The sequence below is a fragment of the Thermobia domestica genome, chromosome 8 (genome assembly GCF_964235325.1).
Source record: "Thermobia domestica chromosome 8, izTheDome1.hap1.1, whole genome shotgun sequence".
Taxonomy (NCBI): domain Eukaryota; kingdom Metazoa; phylum Arthropoda; class Insecta; order Zygentoma; family Lepismatidae; genus Thermobia; species Thermobia domestica.
Window position 1 is genome coordinate 212,095,768 of NC_137461.1, and position 22,818 is coordinate 212,118,585.

The window sequence follows — 22,818 nt, forward strand, 5'->3', positions numbered from 1 at the left end:
GTAACATTGGTTACAAGCTCCAAAACAAAGACTGGTGGAGGGCGCAACGAGAAGTAGGAAATCAAGAGGATGGTGTACTGTCGTTTTTGAGGTGCAATTCTTTTCATTAAGTAGGCAAATGTCGTCAGTATAAAAAGAGGAACTCAGGTATTTGTAGGTATTATAGTTGAATGTAGGCCTCGGACTTGGAAAAAGAAAACGATGGTGGAAAAAGGAAAAGAAAAATAAGAAATTTTGGTTTGCATGCATATTTATGTGTAACGTGTAGATATAAAATGAGAGGCTAAATTCTTTAAAACTCCCTCTTCTTTAGAATTCCATGTTGCTATGATGTGAACTCAATATCAATTTGTTATTTATTTTCGTTGTTTCTCTCTCATGAACTACTTCGTTATAATTCATTTATATTTGGTGAATTCAAATTAGTTGCTGGCGTTGATTGTTATAATAAGCAATACGTTGGCGTTACGAAAAATATTGAGGTGTTTATCCTCTTTAAGTAGAAGATGAATTTTTCTTGATCCATAAAGGAAGCGATATCAAAATTAGTATTCAGTAATCTCGTTTTTTAAAGAAGTTTCTTACTTTTTGCTAGTAATAATATCGTATTCTCTAAACATATTCCACGTTTTGATAATGGTCACAATGATATGAATTATAATAGATTTGTTGAGCTAATACGACGGCGCAATGGCACAGATTGAGAATAGTTAATTCCGATAGTGTAATTATTAAATTTTTATATCAGGATAGATGGTTACAGACGTAAAGCCATTTTAAATTTGTGTTGTATCAAGTTCCTTACTTGTAAAAAAAAAAACATTGAAATTCTGATTAGTCATGGCATAGTATTGTTATTTCGGGGCACTAAAATTTGCCTGTGTCTCCTTCATGATACGGAATAGGTACAAAAGGGGTAGTTTGAATTAATTCGTTTAATATATTCACTAATTATTTTGGAATACGTGGTTTTCTACAGTAGTTATTAAAAAGAAAATCATGTGTCGTTTACATTTGAGAGTCTTATTGAGTACAGCTTTTTATTCAAAATAGTTGATCACATATAGCCTTCGTTTTTTAAAAAAGTCTTTTTGCACTTAACAACTCTTCATTTCTTCTGGCTTCTGTATGATCAGGGTTGTCAAAAACCATGTTTTTTATTGAAACAACAACAACAAAAAACGGTTTTATGTTTAAACCTGCTTTTTTTGGTTTAAACCAGGTTTTTATGTTTTAAATAATTTGTTCTATGCATTTGTATCACATATGGACAGAAATAAGTTGGTTTCAATTTGGTGTTATTATGCAACAACCGGGTTATGTTGGAAGGAGTCACATAAGCTTAAAGCGGAGTCCAAACCGTTTCTCGACTTATATTTGAAACAAATTGTCACCCATTTGAACTTGAAACCGGGAATAATTGGCCACAAATGTGATAGTCTGCCGACTCATTCATGAAGAACTCCTGATACGTTATACTGATCTTTACATATGTTTAATATAATTGTCAAATTATCAAAAGTCATTTGAGAAGGACAAAAAGATAAACAGTTGCACAAGTGAAACCATTATACAGAATTACATATCGACAATTTCAAAATACTGCAGAGTACAGAAGAACTAATTAAGTTCAAGTTGGTTCACTACGACTTTTATTAGTCCAAGTTAAAGAAATACAACGACCTAATTTGCATGTCAGTAAGAAAAGTGAATAAAGATAAGAATTATTTGAGTAAACTTTAGCTCTGATCCATTTATTCATAAATAGATACCACAGATACTTCTGATTTCAGTAAATGCCTCTCTTGGTTTTTGTATGACCCCCCCTCCCAAACAAAGTAGGCTACGGTATTTCGATGTATTCCATCAATAGTAAACATTATTTAAGCAAAACATTATTTGGAATTTTTCTTTGATTGCAATTGCATAACAACAAACTTTAAAAATCACAAAAGAAACCTTCATAAACTTATTTTTTTTAAAAAAAGTTGCTTTTGTAGTATAATCTCTTTGAGTAACGAATGGGGAATTCAGGTCTGAATATAATATGAATAATATGCGGGAGTGTGACATGCGATAACCCTCAAATGTGTGTTCATCAAGATTTTAGGAACACTTACACTTTTACGAACATTTTTCGTTTTTTTGGTTTAAACCACCTTTGTTTAAACAAGCCAATCCTCTGTATGATATTTTGGCTAATGTGAAATTTTTCTATTTTTTCCTGCGTTATCTGCCAATTTTATCAGTGTAATGTAATATCTTCAGAGATCGATTACCTATGGGTCATTCCATATGAATTCACCAGATTGAAGAAACATTGGCTGCTTCATAGTCACAGATTTGGCTGATTTTTTTGTACTGAAAGGTAGTGTGGTCTAGGTAATAGAAATGCAATATGAGAGTTTTTTAATAGATACTGCGGAAAATACAGGGTGTTCAAAAAGTGACGAATTTCTCCAAATTGGCCGTTTCTGAAAAACACCCTACGACAGAAAAAGAGCCATATCTCAACAACTATTTGACCAATTGTAATGATTTTGGTCTTGTTTGAAAGTGGAAAGTCTGTACAAACCGAAAAGGTCATTTTTGCATGCGTAACTCCAAACATCTCAGAAAAATCTTGCGAAATATACAAAAAACACTATCCAAAATAACACCCGAAATGACAATTTTTTAAACGGTGAATCCCAGGAGATAAGACAAAATAATTTGGCACATCACCTTACCAATACATACACAATAACATAAATAAAAATTAAAAAGGTATTATTTCTGACAATGAAATTATCACAATTTTATTGTACCCTTACCTGGTTGTACCCTTACCCGTCTGACGCTTTAGAAGAGTCTGTATTTTCGCAAAGACATGTACTCTTTCGTTTCCTTTTAATTAATTTTTGGAGCATATCCTTATAATCTTTATGTGAATTGTTTGCAGCATCAACGTGACATTGTGATTATATGTAGGGCCACACAATCTTTGAAACGTAACTGGCAAAAGTTAGAAAATCCAATAATGTTCTAGTGAATGTTTCTCCTTAAAATATATAAAGGATATATAAAATATATAAAATATATAAAATATATACATCTTATAGTATCTTGGCGTACACTTGCTTCTTTTCTTTTCCCAGGTTTGGATGAATCAGAGCCATCTATTGCATATGTTTAGCTACATGAGAAACAACTCCAAACTTGTACAGTATAGTGAGTGTTGACATTGTCTGAGTGGATAAAAATGGAGACTTGTTTCCTTTGTAGTGGTGAGCATGTGGAGATACAACCATTGTACTCTGTGTCTAGTTTAAGTGCAGAAAACCAAGAACTTCTTAAATTAAGAGCATGACTTGTCCAGAATGAAACAGGTGACTTTGCTTCACTACATATTTGTGAGCGTCACAAGATAGAATATCTAACAAAATATGAACATAATCAAAGAAGATGCTGTGACCCTCTGAATTTGCATTCTCATAAACCACGAAAGAAATCTCTTAAAACTATAACACTGAAAATGTTGTGTGAAGTCAATCTTACAAATCTGAACATTGCATCAGGACAGAAAGTGTGCATTACATGCTACCAAAATATTTTTACTGCAGGTAAAACGGAGCAACAAGATACATGTGCTTCACAATCTGAAGATATAGAGTTGTCTCAACCAAGTACGTCTTTGGAGGGACTGAACACCTCCCTCACTGCTGTTGGGTGTTCACCTCTCAAAGTTAAGAAACTATCCAGAAATAGGCGTACACCATACATGAAAAAGAAACTGTTAGATTTAAGTACAAAATGTGTTCAAACAGCAGCAGATCTATTACATGTTCCTCCTCATGAGTTACACAGTGTTCCAACGCCGTGCACTACCACATGTTCAGACTGTGACACATTGATGGAGGGGCTCAGGAGAAAATTTGCTGTATCTACCATCCCGGATAAGGTGCAAATACTGACTCTAGTTCCTAACTCATGGACTATACCATAGACTATGGAATATTTTGAAACAACTGAATACATGGTTAGACAAGCACGTACGATCAGAAACACAGAAGGTATTCTATCCAAACCTGGCAAAAGAAAAGGTGCAAGTGTAAGCAATGATACTATAAAATGTGTTCAAGAGTTTTATCTACATGATGATATAAGTCGAGTTTGTGCTGGTAAAAAGGATTGTGTGTCTGTGCCGACTGAGAATGGTAGAGAATTGAAACAGAAGAGGCTGTTATTGTTCAACTTGAAGGAAATTTTTACATATTTTAAGGAAAAGCATCCAACAAAAAAATTGGATTTTCTAAATTTTGCCAGTTACGTCCCAAGGAGTGTGTGACCACTGTAAGCCGTGGAATACATTCTGTTTGTGTATGTAAATATCATCAAAATGTCAAGCTGATGCTACAAGCCATACACATACAAGATTATAAGGGTATGCTCCAAGAATTGGTTTGTACATTAGAGAATAAAGAATGCATGATTTATCGCTGCAAATACTGTCCATCAGAAGAGTTTGTAAAGTCGGAACTGCTGCAATCCGAAATGTTTAACCTTGTAGATACTATAAAGTACTACCAGTGGGAAGAAACGGACAGATCAACTATTGCATGCATAGAACAGCCATGGGATGACTTTATTCTTGCAGCATGATACAAATACATTTTGGTCATTTCAGAAACATATTGTTGCTCATATTAGAAAAGTTGTTCCGGAAGTGGCCCATATTTTGTATTTCAGTGACGGCTCAGCAGCACAGTATAAAAATTACAAAAACCTCACAAATTTGTGCTACCATCTGGAAGATCATGGCACAATGGCGGAGTGGCATTTCATTGGCACAAGTCATGGAAAAACGGCATGTGATGGTATCGGTGCCACTATGAAACGAATGGCTACTCACAACAGTCTTAAACACCCAAGAGATAATATGATATTAACTCCTGAAGATCTCTTCAATTATGCAGACAAGAATATCACTGGCATCAAAATAGTGTATGTTTCATCATCAGAAATATCTGCTTCTTCCTCCATTGCTCTGGAGAAAAGGTACACTAATACACAGCCAATTCGTGGTATCAGGCACTATCATAGTTTCATCCCCATACCGAATTCACTAACAATTCAAGTGCACAGAGTTTCTGGTTCTCTTCATTCACACAATGTACACTTGGGTAAAAGGGAGCATGTACAGTCACAAGTTACTGAGTTACAAGTAGAGCAGTACGTAGCTTGTGTTTATTGTGGAAAATGGTGGTTGGGAAAGATCATTGATGTTTCACAAGAAAATGGTGATGTAAAAGTACAGTTCATGCATCCTAATGGTCCATCTATGTCTTACACCTGGCCCTCAACTCCTGACACATGCTGGATCCTCACAGGCCATGTCTTGAAGATCATCAATGTTCCCATCACATCAACAGGACGAACATATTACATCAGTACAGAAGATACTGCCAATATCGTTTCCCTCTTCCAGAAGCAGTATTTGTAAGTATTTCTCGGTGGGAGCTTCTACATGCTGTACCTTCATACCATTGTCTTTTTTGGACATACTGTGATTATTATGTTATATCCTTGTTCATAACGATGTATAATTGGAGCATTTTGCCTTCTATTATGTGAGTGTTAATTCTTACACAGTAGTGACGTACTTCCACATATCTTCTGGTGTGCTAGAACTGCTCAATTTGTAACATATGTGTTGTGTTTGCAGAAATATGGACTCTTCTAAAGCGTCAGACAGCAACCAGGTAAGGGTACAATAAAATTGTGATAATTTCGTTGTCAGAAATAATACCTTTTTAATTTTTATTTATGTTATTGTGTATGTATTGGTAAGGTAATGTACCAAATTATTTTGTTTTATCACCTGGGATTCACCATTTAAAAAATTGTCATTTCGGGTGTTATTTTGGTTAGTTTTTTTGCCTAGTTCACAAGATTTTTCTGAGATTTTTGGAGTTACGCATGCAAAAATGACATCTTCGGTTTGTACGGACCTTCCATTTTCAACCAAGACCAAAATCATTACAATTGGTCAAATAGTTGTTGAAATATAGCTCTTTTTCTGTCGTAGGGTGTTTTTCAGAAACGGCCAATTTGGAGAAATTCGTCACTTTTTGAACACCCTGTATTTTCCGCAGTATCTATTAAAAAGTTCTCATATTGCATTTCTGTTTCTTAGGCCACACTACCTTTCAGTACAAAAAAAAATCAGCCAAATCTGTGACTATGAAGCAACATGCATTTGGTGAATTCGTATGGAATGACCCCTATCCTTGAACATAGGGAACCCAAATTAATTCGACTTAGCGTACAATACCAAAAGTATTTAAAGGAGGATAAAGGTGTTGAAAATTATGCTGTTCCGTGTTATTTATTTTAATTTTGTTTTAATTTTCGTAATATGAAAGAAAATGTGTTTACGTTTATTTTAAACATATGTTAATAATGTGTATTTCTGAATTGGATGCGAGACGATTGATTACCTCTGATTAGACGTTTGCGAATATAAATACTGTGACTGAAATCATTCTCGGAGCGGAAATGTTACTAAACTTATTATTTTTGGTCTAATTTTGATTCTCCAACCTTATGTTTCTGAATTCATTCCAATTTTTATCCTGCAAACATGTGTTTACATTTAAATCCATTTGACCTTAACGGTTATTTTGGGTTGATGAGTGATGGAAAATAAGAAAATATGGAAATGCAGGAAAGCGTTTATCACGTTTTCGGCTGTTAGACGTGTATTCAACCTTTCGTTTATTTATAATCCTTTATTAATGATACCCATTATGCATTTTCTGAATGGCAATTAAGAAATTTGGGAACTCTAAAGAAGGACTCTGAATCTCTGAGATTAGGTTTTTCTTTTTCATTCTCCTCTTGTGTGATTGGCGTACAACTGTTTCCTTTTGTAAGTCCTCCAGGGTTAAATAAAAGATGTTAAGAATTTCGAGCTTGAATTGAGTCTTCGGAAGTATACGTAACGACGAAATAACGATGGTACTTTTTTATTTTTACCCGATTATATTACTGTAATGAGATAATGTATTATAGTTAATTGTATAATGATTAGGAAATGTATCTCCTTTCTTCGTTGATTATGTAAGTTATGTGGCGACGCGTCAATTGTAAAGAATTGTCAACGAATGGCAAATATAAAATATTGCTATGATTAAATGAGTACTCGTAGTAAAAGTTTGTAACGGAGCTGAGAAAGAAACATACAAACCACAAGGTTTTCTCTATTGTCTTATTCTTTGCATTTTGTTTTAATGTATTAATTTTCTGAATGCCCTAGAATTAGAATTACTACTGTAATCATAACGTCATTGAAATTAATATGAATTTAGTACGGCAATGGGAATAAGAGGCCAATTAAAACCAAATCATTACGATATTGAAAACAGTATGTGGTGATCAGGCGTACGTTTTCATGGGACATCTAAGTGGTTCTCAATCTGGTCTTTCAGTCCCCCCATTTGCCGTATAAAATTTGAAAATTTTGAAAACAAAAAAAGGCTCTTTTTATCAATGTGTTGAGAAGTATTCTAGTTACCTGATAATTGCATATCAATATTTACCGAATGTATTATTTCTCTTCTTTCCTTTAGAATCATCTATAATTCTAGAAAATTTTCACCAATCTTAGTTCGGAGTAATTTTGAAAGTTTAACAGAAGCATTAACCTTTACTTACTTTTCGTTGGATTGTTGGATGAAATGTTAGTGACAGTTTATAGAGTGTACAGTCATGTTTAGTTGTATTTTCGATCTTGGTACTGGAAATTGACACTAAAAGTATTTTATTTTTAGTTTTCTTTATTGGACGATACCATGGAATTTAGTTGCATTTTCGGTATTAAACAAATTTTCGGCTTACGGTAATTTAAAATTAATACAAAATTATTTGACTTCCTGTATATTTCTCTCGTACACGTATCTTCAATTCTAATTGGTACTGAATTAATTTATCAAAGTTAGTGTGTGTATTGAGTTGATGAACAACAAAACTAATAAATTATATATTCTTTCCCTTCAACGTTATAGAGTTAAAGTTTTTCCTCTTCGGGTAAATATTGAAATAACGATGAACGAGATCTTTTGCCTAACTGTCGACGAAAATATCAAATGTTTAGAACCTCGAAGGCTGTAATTTGAAGTATTAAAAAATAAATTCAACACTTTTGCCAGAATGTAATATAACTAGCTCGTGTATTGACTCCTTGTGTCAATAATTAGTAGAGTTAATCGGCGGAGACAATAAAATATTTCGGGCCCATTTTTTTTATTTGCTTATTAAAAAAATATTTGATGAATGTGTGAATCAGCTATATTTAAAATGTTTATTTATTTATTGAACTGTAATGATTATTTTATTTTGAATTCTCAGAATCAATGAACTAATTTATTAATTAGCATATTTATTTATTGAATCATTATCAATATTGTGGTATATAATCAAGATTTATTTTATTTCTTTGATATTATATTTTGGTTTTCTGTTGTTTTCTTATCCCCTATTGAGAAATAAACTTTTAAAAAAGAATCTCAGCGGTTTATATATTTATCAATTCTCAATAGCAACAGCACCTATATCTAATAATAATTCCCCTTTTAAGTAGGTTGAAAATGTGATGTTTAAATAAAAACAGTGCTAGTGTGTGATTTTAAGTTAGATATACGATATATACGTAAGTGATTTGGATTTTTTCTTGTGATTGAGTTATTCGAAAGCGCACGGGTCTTGTTGATACAAAGATCTGAACTACTTGGTAGATGGATTTGTATGGTGATGGTAATGAGAATCGGATTACAAATTTACAAAATATTTTTTTACACTTTGTATTTTTTTAAAATCAGTTCCTCTTATATTTACTCACTCGTTTTAACTCTTTTGGAATTAATGTTCTTCTAGTATGACTATACAGCTCCACTGCCTCATTAAGCTTACACGGCATAAGATTTGAACGACTAACTATTATAAATTATTTTTTTTCTTTTATGAAGATTTTATTCTAGAAGGAAAAGAAAAATTCAAAGTTTTTTTATTATATTCAAGCTAATTATTATTATTTTTATTATTAATATTGTTGAGTGCCAGAATATGAACTGTCTCAGATTGGCAACATTGGCTCAGGATCTTGTCTCATCTTTAACCACACCATTTCGAAGTGAGGGAGATAAGAAAGAATAAAATAGAAAACAAAATGATTAAGTATTAGTAGATATAATAATGATTCACATATAGGCATTTAAAAATCGAAGAGGTGAGGGAAGTGTGTATAAGAAGTTGATAAAGGTGAAACATGACATTGTAATAAGTAGTATATTAACAATTATATTACAGAAATTGTTAAACCTCTCCGATAGAAATTGATACGATGGAAAACATCTTTATTGTCGAAAGTTTGAACGGAAAGTATGCCTGTTGCTGTATGCAATAACATGCCGAGTGTAAAATCAATAAATTTGCAGTCGAATGTAACGTCTTTCAAACTTGGCATCATTTTCGATGTGCGGGATTTGCCGAAACTCCGAAGTAGTCGAGTATGTGAAAAGTATCTGGTGGAAATGTAAAATTTGTCAGACATCTGCCCCGAGTCAAGTATCAATAGAAGTTGAAAAAAACAAGTGAGGAGGAACGTACAGAGGATCCTCCAGTCAAGGTGACTTCAATTAACAAGCCCTCAGGTACAATTGCATCTACAGATTTCTCAAGCCAGACGTTAATATCTATGATGCTAAGATTAGAGTCAAGTGTAAATGCAAATAGACAAGAAAGGAAAGCGAATTGTAACCGTATAAAATAAGCAATGAATTATACTAGTAACAAACTAAAACCACAAATAAAGGAACTTAATGACAAGGTAGAATGTTTTTCAGCTTCGATTATGGATCTAACATTCATACATGATAATGCAAAAGCTGGAGTAAATCAGTAAATACCAACTAAAAGTAATAATTTGGCTGATCAAATTACAAAACTTGAAACGAGTTTTGGTAATTGTAATTCAAGATTAGAAGTTATTGAATCTAGTTTAGAAAGCTGTAAAGATCAATTAGGCATTCATAACAAAATTTTTCACTTTATGTCATCTCCAATGGAACAATGTGAAACGCGGCTCGATAATGTACAAAGGTTAGTGGCTGAAACTCAGAATAATATTGCGCAATTAAAATCGGATCACGCACAGGCTCAGTTGAACATTTAACAATTCTGCACTAAAGTGGACATTAGAGTCGTTAGTGAAAGAATTCAAAAATTAGAAATAAAATTTAAAGATTAAAAGCAGCATGTTGAGGAACTGCCTTATAAACGAACATTTCTTCCGTTGAATATCGGAGACGAACATAAGTTAGAAGGTTTGAATAGTAATAGTATCACAATTGAGCAACCATTAAGTTCTTTACGGCGTGTTTGTGGACAAGATTCTAACTTACCTGTTTCGTCACAACCTAATGCAAGTAGGCAAATATTACAGACTGGCCTATACATGCTGCGCTTAATGAAACAATTTTTGGCGATGCTATGGAATTTATCACATTGGATCAAACCTTGGCGTGAGTGAAAATCCCGGTAACCCCAGACTTAATAGAGAATCGAACCTAGGATGTAACTGCTGATCTACTGTGGATGGCGAAAATAATCTGTTCGTGCAGATGCCCAGGAATTGCACGGTTAACTATGCATATGTAACCGTGGCTTACCTATTAACAAATAATTCGTGTCGTACATTATTCCATTCTGGTATTACAGTGAAGGACTTAAACAGTTTCCCCACTCATTCGGGGGACATAATCCTGGCGCTCCTCGTCCGTTTCTACGTAAATTACAATGTTGTTTGGATACGTGCTATCTTTCTTATGAGTATGCGCTTTGTATAGCTGAAAAATGTTTGTTGAGAAGTAGTGAAGCATGGTTCACGTCTGTGTCCCATGAAAATCACACTTATACGGATTCAATGCGATTGTTTAAGAAACAGTATTGTAATGATAGAAGGGGCCGCGGTGGCTCAGTGGTAGAGCGTTCACCTCTGGTGCTTGGGGTCCCGGGTTCGATCCCAGCCCCCGCCAAGTGAACTTTGTGGTGGACAAACACCGTGTGCGTGGGTTTTCTCGGGGTTCTCCCGTTTCCTCCCACTTTCTTCATTCCACCATTTCATTCATTACTCATCATCACCGTCTCCTTTAGCCAAACCGGCATAACCGTGGGACGTAAAACTCAAAGATTTCATTTCATTTTCATTGTAATGACAGAAGAGAGCGGGCACAGAAGGTAGCTTTACACTCACATCCTTACGATACGACACGCTTTCCTACATTATTGCATTTCACGTGGTATTTAATTGAACACTATTATAGTATAACAGATTCACCATTATCAGCTGAAATAATTGACTTGGTTATTAACTGTTTACCGGCTGAGGAATCACAGTCATTAGCTGCACATCTATGTACTGATATGGATAAGCTAATAAATAAAGTTGAAGTATTATCTGGCCATCGAAACGAAACATTCCCTGAGAATAAATTTCTGAATAGACGATACAATGTTAGATAAGTCAAAGTTGTAAAGTACTGTGGTTCACGTGTGGATATTGTTTGCCAGACCGGGTTTTTAAGTTACATTAACTTTAATTCTTGGAGTGCCAATGGTTCATCTTAAACTATAATAACTAAATAATTGCAGGAGGTGTAATGGAAATTATCAGAGCTTCCCTAGTAGGGGAAAACGTTGGACTACAAAATGTCAGGTCTTTCTGGCGAAATGGCGTTGGAGTCTCTCGGTACAGAGATTTTGATTGTGAAGGCGATGGTGATGGTAGCTGTAAATACAGCTACAGAAATTCCAAAAAAATCAATCGGGAGAAGCGAATATAGTAATTAACGTGGGCGTGGCTTTAATTGTAGAATGGGAAATGACGGGCGCGGTTATGATCGAACAAGGGACGTTAGCTCAAGAAAAGATGGAAAACCTAACCTTAGGCTGGATACCTTAGGTAGTGGGAGTAGTAGCAGTCATGCTGACAAACCGACTGGGGACCGAGAAAACTAAAGTCGTATTTACTTTGTGCAATGGGAGAGGATGGCTGCAGATTACTTATACCTGAACGGATGATAAAATCTTTTCCGAGAATAATAAGTTTGTACCATAAGAAATTTGGCCAAATTTAATGTAAATTTTGTTATTGATGAGGAACATATTGTTGATAGAGGAGAATATTAGCTTTCTGCGTCTCGATTTATAAAGTGTGTCATAACTGCGATACCATAAATGTTCACTATTAATAGCGACTTCGAGCTCTGTATCATGGACTGGGGAATCTGGAAACATATAAAGAACAATTATTCATCTGTATGACTACGTAATTATTTAGGGTTAACTGTTGTGTCATTTGCGAGGCAAGAAAAATTTTCAGCAGAGGGTGTTCAGAATGTCTATCCTAATATTCTAGGATATCCAGGACAGCTCTTTGAAAAACAGTACCGTACTGCGAAAATCCGTACGTTTGGTCACCCTATTCTAACCTCTCTACTAAAACTGGAAGTGGCAGAAATCAAGCACTTCTTCTTTTTATGTTGATCGTTGTAGGGCGAGAGTGGTAATGGACATCGAGAAGTATTTTCTACAATTAAAAAAGTGCTTCAAGAGTATATTTCTAATGTAATCTTATATCTCATTTAAAGAAGAAGCGCAAGAAGAGAAACACTACTGGTTTTCACAGTGGTTATTAGAATGCAACGATAAGAGATTTTGTGCAGTCAATCAGGTGTCTCAAGAACATATTCCATCTCCAGCCAAATATATCTAACACTTATAGTGGTAGAAATCTACGTGTACCTTCTGTTTCAATATTGAATGAAATCATGTTGTACAAAACAAATTCTTTCACGTGGGGTACACGTGACACTACTACTTGTATTATACCTAGAATTATGCGTTTAAACTATTTGAATTGTTATTAATTCATACATAAATATTAACATTTTCACTCTTAAATATCTAGGTTCAACATTAACAGACCAAGAACATATGTATGAAAAAATTAACTGTCGATTGGAAGGAGAATGTTCAGTCCAAGCCTTTTTTCTGTCGATGAATTTGAATGAATATATAAAACAATAATTATGCATGTTGTGATGTATAGTTGCGAAAAAGTGCCACTTACCTTGAAGGGAGAGCGCAGAATAAAATCATGAAGCACGTTCAAGAAAGTTTTGCACATTTGGCAATATTTTTTTGATGATTAGCACTAGTCTCGTAATATTTTGTGCATGTACTTGAGTTCTCTAATCTGAAATAGTAAAATAAAATTTCTTGCTCTATTTATATGTATGCCCTTAATAGAGAAGGAAGTTGAGAGAAGAATTCGCAAACGGTTGATCATTTAATTCCAACAGTCACACGCAGCAGAAAATCAGAACTATTGAATGGAAACTGGGCCTCAACTGCCTATGGTTCTGACCTGGGTTTTTCCGATTTTCTTTTGTTGATCATCTGAAGAACCAACTTCGTGGTCGGCAGTTCCCCAGTGATCAGGAACTTACTGGGTATAGGTTTCGCCAAAGTGCATTTCAAGCATGAAAAAGACCGTAGCCCAAAGGTGTCACAGTAGATGAAAGATGAACTGAGCAACATACATATGTATATAAAAGTCACAAGCACATAGAGACAAAATTGCTGGTTCTAATACTACTATAACTACCACTATTAGATAAGTTATCGACCACTATGTAAAGCTTTTTGAATTTGAAAGTAAAATCCTGAGAAGGAAGGAACGGAATGGTAAGTGGCCAGTGGTGCTATTCAGCCGGTTCGTACCGGTTCGCTAGAACTGGTTGTTAAAATATTTTGAGTTCGAAGAACCATTTGTTATACCGAGTCATAAACTCTCACACAGGCAGCTATAAGAGAGAGCTTGTTGAATACAAATTTTCCACAACCATAAACAAATTACCTATTTAAAGAACCTTGATTTGCTTTGTAAATATTAGAAGATTACTTATGGTTTGGGGGAACGGTAAATTTTATTTTATCTTTGGTTTTAGAAATTCTTATAGATATAGGGGTAAACATAAGGGGCCTTTTGCAGAGTCGTTCTGACGCGTGATTAGTGCCATACTAAAGAGTTCAACTAACATAAATCTCCTGCAGTAGTAAGGCATTTAGTATGAAGCTAATCATACGTCAAAACGACTCTGCACAAGGCGGATGATCTCTCAGAACAAAGTACAAGCGTTTATTTCTAATACATCAACAATAAGAACAGGTTATATGAGGGATGTGGTGAGGGTTATTCACATTTGAAACACATACCTACAATTGTGGTCAATTACCGATCCATTTATGAATGAAGGGCTTTCCAATATATTTTGAGAATCATCTATCTCGGACAATACGTTTGCAATATAATCGCAGTGCTACATAATTTAGTCACACCTCCTTGCATTAGGATGCTCTGCATATGTCGCTATTTCTCACTTGTGATACCCAGTTTTGTCTGACCTAGCATGACAGCAGATGGGAGAGCAACATTAAGATACATGTCGCATTAGTAGGACTACAAAGTAAAAACTGGATCCAATTGGATAAATACAGAAGTCAATGGAGAGTTTTCCTGAATGTGGTAGTGAACCTTCGGATTTCATATGCCATAGATCTAGTTAGATATTTATACTTTTTTAGAAGAAAAACGACATGTGAATAGGTTTGAAGAAGGAAGTATTTGTGCCGATCTGCCAAATATCTTAACATCTCATACAAACAGGATAATACTTCTACGTATAAATTAACGAAGTAAAGAAATCTAGGTAATGATGTATTCAATGATCTTAACTAATAGAAGTTAATGGAACTTCGAAACGTTGTATAAACTTACATCTACAATTCCTGGCACATAGGATGTGAAATTGGTGGGGTTGGCGCCTTTCAAATACTTTTCGGACACTGCGTCCACAAGAACATGACCACGATCATTCAAACCTGTGAAAATAAAAATAATAATAATAAATAAAGATTATATTAACAATTTTTACTGTACAGCAGTAGGTTTTATGACCCTTAAAAGAATTTACTAATAGTATTAAAAGTGTTCAATAAAAGGAAAGGAAAAGAATAACACCGATAAACACGATTTTTGGCACATGAAAGAAAATAGCCGATTTTAAGAGAGATTTTTTTACACTAATTTCGAATACGCAATCAGTGTTTTTTACGTCACGCACACTTTTCGAGTGATAGAGGGATGCATTTCCATTTTACCATTCCCTCAAACATTTATACTATTATACTTACCATACCTCCGGCAGTTTATTTCCTCACGAATAAAAGCACAGAAATTAAAGCAAATAAATAATGCTATGACCGGTGCAAGTTTCATAGTAATCATATTTTCCATCTAGAGAATATATACAGTATGGTGCTGAATTTGCTGTACAAAAGCAGAAGAGTGATTCCTGGAAGTAAAAGAAACAAAAATGTTCCTATAAACACAGGGCGGAAACCACATCTTTTACTTGTTATATGCTACATAAAACATGAAAAAATGAATTCTAAAGGTCCATAGCTCCAAAACTATGGGATCTACTGTAGTCGGGTCAAGACTTCATTTAGGAAAACTGGTATGTGCTCTATCCAAAAATAAATGTTTTAGAATTCTAAGGTACTCACGCAACATTTTTTATGAAGGTAGTTAGAGACTACTTATATCATAGGCCCGTAGTCAAACTCCTTCTATAAAAATTGTTGTGGAAGCACCTCACGATTCTGAAACACGCATTTTTGGATAGGGAACATACTAGTTTCTACGTGAGGTCTTGACAGGACCAAGGTAGGTCCCATAGTTTTGGAGCTATGAACCTTTAAAATTTATTTTTTTCATGATTTCGACAGAATATAACACGTAAACAATGGGGTTTTCGCCCTATGTTTATTGGAACTGTTTTGTTTGTTTTACTCTCAGGAATCACTCCTCTGCTTTTGCACAACGAATTTAGCGCCATACTGTATATATATTCATGTGTCTCCTTCATTTTATTATACACGATAATATCGATTTCAGAGCTATTAAATAAAGGGTGTGAGGCAGGAACATGTTAACCCACAATTTTACTATTATAGACAATTAGAGGTTTTCTGCTGCACAATTAGAATAGAGGTTTTCTGCGTTAGAATATTAATATTGGGGCTATTTCCGTTTTTCACCCCATAGAGTCATTTCCAACCTAACCTAACCCAACCCTAATGGTAGTCCAGTTCCATTCCGCCAGCCTTGAGTATTTGTCACAATTAGTTTTGTTTTCTACATCAAACGAAAACTATTGTTACTTGGGATTCAAAAAGTGGGATGTAGGTCCTTCTACTTCACCAAAGTACAGGAGTATTAATAAAAGAAAATCACGTAAGGCTACGTAACAATAATAGTTCTGTCGGTTTTTGAGAGAACATGTTCACATATTCAAGGGCCACATGTTCACTTCTTTGTCCTAGTTACAAATTTTGCTGGACCAGCCACAATACAGCATGGATTTCCAGCAACGCATTGCCGATTCCGAAATAATGTTTGCGAAAGCGTATTGTGCTAATGGAAGCTTGCAGGTGCTAAAAGTTGTTTTCCTGGATTTTTATTGGACCAGAAACGGATCCTCGTAATTTTTTAAAAGACGCACACTGTTGCTGGAAGTGCATAATGGATTCTTGGTGTCCATCAACAAAATCTGAATGAGGTATACTGAAATTATTAAAATATTATACTTGATGTTCCACAGCAACTACTACAATGCAAAACTTGATATCCCACATTAACCGCTTATTATTGAAAATACAGCATGATTCACTCAACAAAATTGCACCAGTTGGTAACCTTTATCCGAGAACAATAATGGATTACGTAAAAGCGAATGGAAAGTACCCAGATGAAATTCTCCAAATTCATGAAAACAGAACATTGTAAGCTAGGTACAGATCATGACAGAAAACACAGTGCAATTTACCTCATTATTTCCCCACGACGACCCAGTTGTGTCACCTTCGCGACAATACTCGCTTCCTGAGTCACTCAACAAAAAATCATCTGCATTGAAGTGGCTGTAAGATACATCAAATGTGCTTTTTTTACCTTTTTAAATGGGAAGATGTTACACAGTTCCTCATTGCCCGCCATCTTAAAGGGGAGTTACCATCTTATGCATGAGAAAAGTTACAAAGAGGCTTAACATAAGTGAATATTACTGCAATCTATAGATCACAATTTGATATCGGAGAAAATTAAACGAAAAGGTACGCTTTGCTCTCTATCCGGAGCTTCAAAACTCAGAAACTGAAAATTTGTGGGTTACCATGTTCTTGCCTCACACCCTTCAAATATTGACACAAAAATATTTTTACCGCGCTTTGCTACATTTCTTGCAAATACATAGAGTGTAATATTGTGAGGAATATTGTCCTAAAGAAACTGGGAAAAATTTGGAAAAAGAGAGAGGGGGCAAAGAGAAATGTATATTTTAATTTACCTAATGATGGTAATCAGTAACTCTTTAGTTTATTTTCTTCGCTAATCCAGGAACAACCGTTCTAATGAGTCTCATATCCTCTCGTGACAAGTTCGAAAGTATGTTGCTATAAGCTACTTTGTGCATAGCGTTTATGGCAGGTTTTGTGTGTTGCTGAATGAATTTCAGTGCTCTAGAAATATACGTGTATGTTGTTTACTAGGGAAACACGTACGTAATGAATCCAACAGGTACAGACCACCCTCCCCTAACTCATAATACACTTACATTTGTATGCTTTCTTAAGTTAAAATAATACTTATTTAGCAGAAACGTTATTGACCTTATAGCCAAAAAAATTGTTGTTACACTTCTTCTATACTGTTGCTTTTCATATACAATAAATATTCTAGTCCTATCATTTTGTTTCAAGAATATAGATGAGAATATCTAACAATTACTTATTATCTTTACTTACTTATGTAGTTCAATAACATAGGTGTAATGTCTTGTAGAATTGGAGTATCCCAAGCTTTGGGTCACTCCCAACAAAAATTTCTGGGAGCGATTTTATTGTTTCCTATTCAGAAGAAAATTTTTCGTTACACACATGTGTCAGTACTTTGGTCTCAATCGCCTTCTTTGTGCGTAAAGAGATTTTCAATCTGTTTTGTGTGTGTGTGTGTGTGTGTCTGAGCTGATGATTTTATGCACAAAGCCGCAAAATGTGAAACGTTTAAACAACCCGGACAAGTTTTGTAATGTGTGTGAAAAATTTCCATTTTAAACTCAATCCCAACTCTTCTCTCCATTAATAATAAACGTTTCCCTCTTTGTCTCTTCATATACATACAATCAGGGTCGAATCCAGGATTTTCTGAGGGGGGTGCACCATAACTACCAAATTACCAGTCTTGTTGAAACTCTTCAAAGTGACATGTGACAATTTTCTTTACCACTAACAACGCTGATATATAGAACGGAGGGGGAAGTTTGCTAAAGAGGGTCGCAAGTGATGTGCAGGAAAAATTGTTCTCTCTTCCTGCTTTCTGCTTTCTTCCCTACTTGGCAAATGTTATATTGCTTTACTTGGTGAGTCTTTTTCCTTCAACCTTCAGAAAATCGACTTTGCTTTTGTGAAACGTCTCTTTCTCTTAACCCCCAAACGGAAACATGACGGCAGAAAGTTTCGCAAAATGTTGCTATTTTGATTGCTAGCTTCTCGTTTTAGATAGTGTATATTTACCCCAAAGGGGAGTGCACGTGCACCGGTGCACCCCTCTAAATCTCGGCATGCACACAATCATTGTCAAAAGTTTGAACACACTATTGACCTTTCAGAATTTTCAGAAACAAAAAGACATGCGTTCATTAAAAACTATTTCCTGAACTAGTAATGTAAAATAAGCATCATTGCTAATATAAAGAATTTAAAACATATAGACCTGTTTCCATGAAACAAATTTATTGATTATGTTTGTAAGGATTTGTTTGATTAATTATCCAATTCTTTGCGAAGTTATGCCACTCCAGGAGTTCCGAAGAGCCTCCCAAAAATTTTCAGTGTTCGTTGGCATTTACTTACGGAATCTAATGTCAAGTTCATTCTCACAAGAGCTCGTTGGGTAACATATCCGATGTCTTTGGCAACTATTCCTTTTTTTTTTTTTTTGGTGAAGTAAACGCCTTCTTGCACTGCAGATAATTATTGCATAGCTTGAACGAACGTTTGGTACGGTAATCGTATTGAAGTTACTGAATCAAATCTGCTTTTCACTTAATCGTTGTGAAACACGTCTTTGATCATTATTCCATTAATTTGAAGTAAATTATGAACTCAGTGTTCTGTAAAACATCTCCAAAAAGTGACACTATCTTTTCCTGTCTTACTGTAGATATTACACAGTAGAGATGAAAACACTCGTCGGGATGTTTTCACACGCACAAACTCCTAGCATTAGACGGTGAAAAGTTGGAATTAGATTCGTTCGTCCATAGTGCTGTGTTCCATGGATTGTCGTTTCAGTCTTTACTTCTTGTTATTTGGCTAAGAAGTATACCTTCGTAATGTTTCCTGCTTGAAGGAATGGTTTCCTTACCACAATCTTACATCCAAAGCCATAAATTTGAAACGCTGGATCACCGTCTTATATCATACCGAATGGAAATAACTATTCCATAGATTTATTGGCCTTTCCGCAGTGTATTCCGTTAGCTTGTTTTCAGGTTACCTTGGACATAAGAGAGATCGCTATTTTTAAACGATCAATGTTTTTGTGTAATAATCACTTTATGGTTATCTTTGAAGAGCCGTCATAACGCTGCGCGCGATCATTGAGCGATTTCTCGCTGAGAATGACCTTTCTTCTCTCAAAATGACCAGTTCAGCACATGTTTCGAATCTTAGCTATCAGCTTGTCATCCAGATATTATACCATTGGCTTGTTCTTCACATTATGCAACTGGTTGACGTATATGAAAACAGTAAAAACGTATGACACAAATTTACATTCAATTTTACCCATATTTTGACCAGACTGAATAGCGCACACATGCTTGTTGAAGTAAAGACATGACTACTCACAAGGATTCATGCAAACGTCACTGATGTCACACCTCCTTTGATGATCCATCGCTTCGATGTTTCGTAAAAGGAAGTGTGACGTTAGTTTTATTTTCATTAGCTATATATTTATTAACACATAGCTTTCCTCATTAAATTTGTCACAATGTCAACAAGAGCATGAATTAAAATGTCCTTATGTGAATAACTTTTCTTATTTTCAGAAACGTGTCCAATAAACATGTTTCGGTGGACACAGTGTCTTTTATTTGGCAAATTCAGAAAACTCAATGTTATGAGCAAACGTACGACAATGACGGTATATAATATTCCACATTGCTTGAAATTAAATATTAAACAAAATATACTGAGATTCTTTATTACTAACAATATATGTAACTAAAACGCGTTCAACTTTGTATCTAGTTTTCTGAAGTCAATCTCAGACACACTGATTTTAAATAGTAAATGTAAGCAAACATACCTAAAATATATTATCTTATAATTTATTTATTAGCAAAGTTTAAAAAAAAACGAAGTAATTTCGATGAAATTTCAGATTCAAAAATATCAAGAATACTTTCATATTATAAACCTGTGTTTTGCTTAACTATGTAAAATATCAAAAACGTAAGATATATTTGCATACCAGAAAACTCCATCAGCTTTTCAACCAAATCCTCCTGAAGAAATATTTCATTCGTTGTAAGACCATTGGCGAGAAGAAATGGCTCATAAAGTACTAACGAAAAAAGAAAGAATTTATTAATTACATTAATAGAATTATTTTAAGGATCAATATAATTAATTGGAAAATATAGGGTACCAAAATTCATATCAATTAAAATTTAACGTTTTCTTCAATAAATCAAATTACATGAATTTCTATTTTAGCATGGACGCGAAGGATAACTTATTATTAACACTACAGAATTAATTTAGTTGTATACACATAACATTTTCTGTTATTTCGATTACTAATATAGAAACATCGTCAATTGTGTCTTATATAATATAAGGGAAAACATAACCTTTTAAAACTATGAAACTGTTGGTCCAACTAAGAACAAAATATGGATGTATATACAGTAAATATACTATATATGTTCAAATATAAGAAACGTTGATAAAAAATATTCTGCCAGCATTGCTATAATCCTTACTTTGGTTTCGTGCTAGAACAAGTACTATATTCACCACTTCTACTACCGTCTACTACATCTATTCAAGAGATTGTACAGCGTCAGAATGTTCGAATTTGGCGATGTTTTGTAAAAATCGAGGAAACGATGGAGGATTCGCTTGTATCGTAATGCTATTAGCAAAGTGATTTTCTCGACTAATACTTTGGAGGTCCGAAGTATGTGAAAGTACCTTTCATTACCAGTTACAGCAGGAAACCTTGAACACCCTTGTTTGTGTGATGCGCAGCACTGTCATGCAAATTGACGAGCATCCCAGCCAGCAAGCACCGTTGTTTTCTATTGGCTGAGGACAAAACTAATAATATAGGAAATAGGAGTAGAATGCTGCATCGGTTGTCTGACGATGATGTGCTGGTTATTAACGAATATACCCCCTATGTTATATTTGATTATGAATATTTGTTTATCAATCATTCAGTGAGCACTGACTTCTGACGAGAAGATTCAGAACGTTTCCGCTTACTGGGCTGCTGCTTCAAATAGTTTATAATTGTATGCTCAGGTTTCATCTACTGTGACGATACCCCAATACAAGTCTTTTTCCCACGTACCAGTAAAGTGAGTACTATGGAAATGCACAGCGTTGCCACTTTGGTATCACGGTACTTTCAAAGGGTATTAATAAAGATCAAATTTAGTGTTGTTGAAGAATATTGTGCAAAATATTAGACAATATTTTGAGGGATATTCTTGCGTTCACTCCTTACTCATGGCAAGCCCATTAGGATTGAGTTACAGAATGGAAGAAAGGAGCAAAGTTGAATTGTTTCCATCTTCAAGTCGTTCTGATTAGAACTATTGTGAATGTTATCTCTAGTTTCCAAAAATACGTTTTATCCTTAGAACTCTCCTATATTCATGCCTGTCGTAGATGTAGCCACTGAAAGTTGTTTCGTGCATTACGGTCAGGTGCTACTTCTATTTACTATGCATGGAATAATATTCCTCCTCTGTCGTAAGAATCTCCTTCGGATTCTTAACGTATCATTTGGTCTCTTAAGATGGCTTCTATTAAAGAAAAGGCACAATGTGTTTTGTGGTTTTCAGACTTAAAATCTTGCGTTTCAGTGAGGAAAAATTCCAAACAACGTATGGGAAAACACCCCCAGCAGAAACAAATATCAAGAGGTGGTACGAGAAGTTCAAAGAAGCGGGAAGTGTGTCAGATTTACCACGCAGTGGAAGGCCAGGAACGAGTGACGATGTGATTCACACGTTGCAGGACAGCGTAACCAGGAGTCCAATGAAGTCACTTAAACGTAGGTCATTGGAACTGGGACATCGTACGCAAGAATTTGAAGTTCCAGCCCTATAAGTTAAAATTTGTGCACGAGCTGATAGAGGAAGAGTTTGACATGAGAATGGAATTCTGTCAGTCAATGCTTACCCGCTTAAAAAAGGATGGTGACCTTCTGTCTTGATTTCTGTTTTCAGCTGAAGCCACATTTCATGTGTCGGGAAAAGTGAACAGACACAACTGCCGAATTTTGGGAGTGGAAAATCCACTGAATTTGAGGAGCGCAAGCGGGGTAGTCCCAAAGACAATGAGTGGTGTGCTGTT

The 22,818-nt window shown here is 34.8% G+C and overlaps 1 protein-coding gene across 1 annotated transcript in view; it reads right to left on the reverse strand.

Annotated features, from left to right (window-relative positions):
• LOC145691941 (liver carboxylesterase 1F-like) overlaps window positions 1–22,818 on the reverse strand; it is a 117,469-nt gene that overhangs the window by 35,019 nt on the left and 59,632 nt on the right. The window contains exons 7-8 of the mRNA XM_081767243.1: window positions 20,702–20,794; window positions 14,879–14,982 (exon numbers count right to left, since the gene is read on the reverse strand). Coding sequence (XP_081623369.1) covers window positions 14,879–14,982; window positions 20,702–20,794 — 197 coding nt within the window. The remainder of the gene's footprint in view (window positions 1–14,878; window positions 14,983–20,701; window positions 20,795–22,818) is intronic.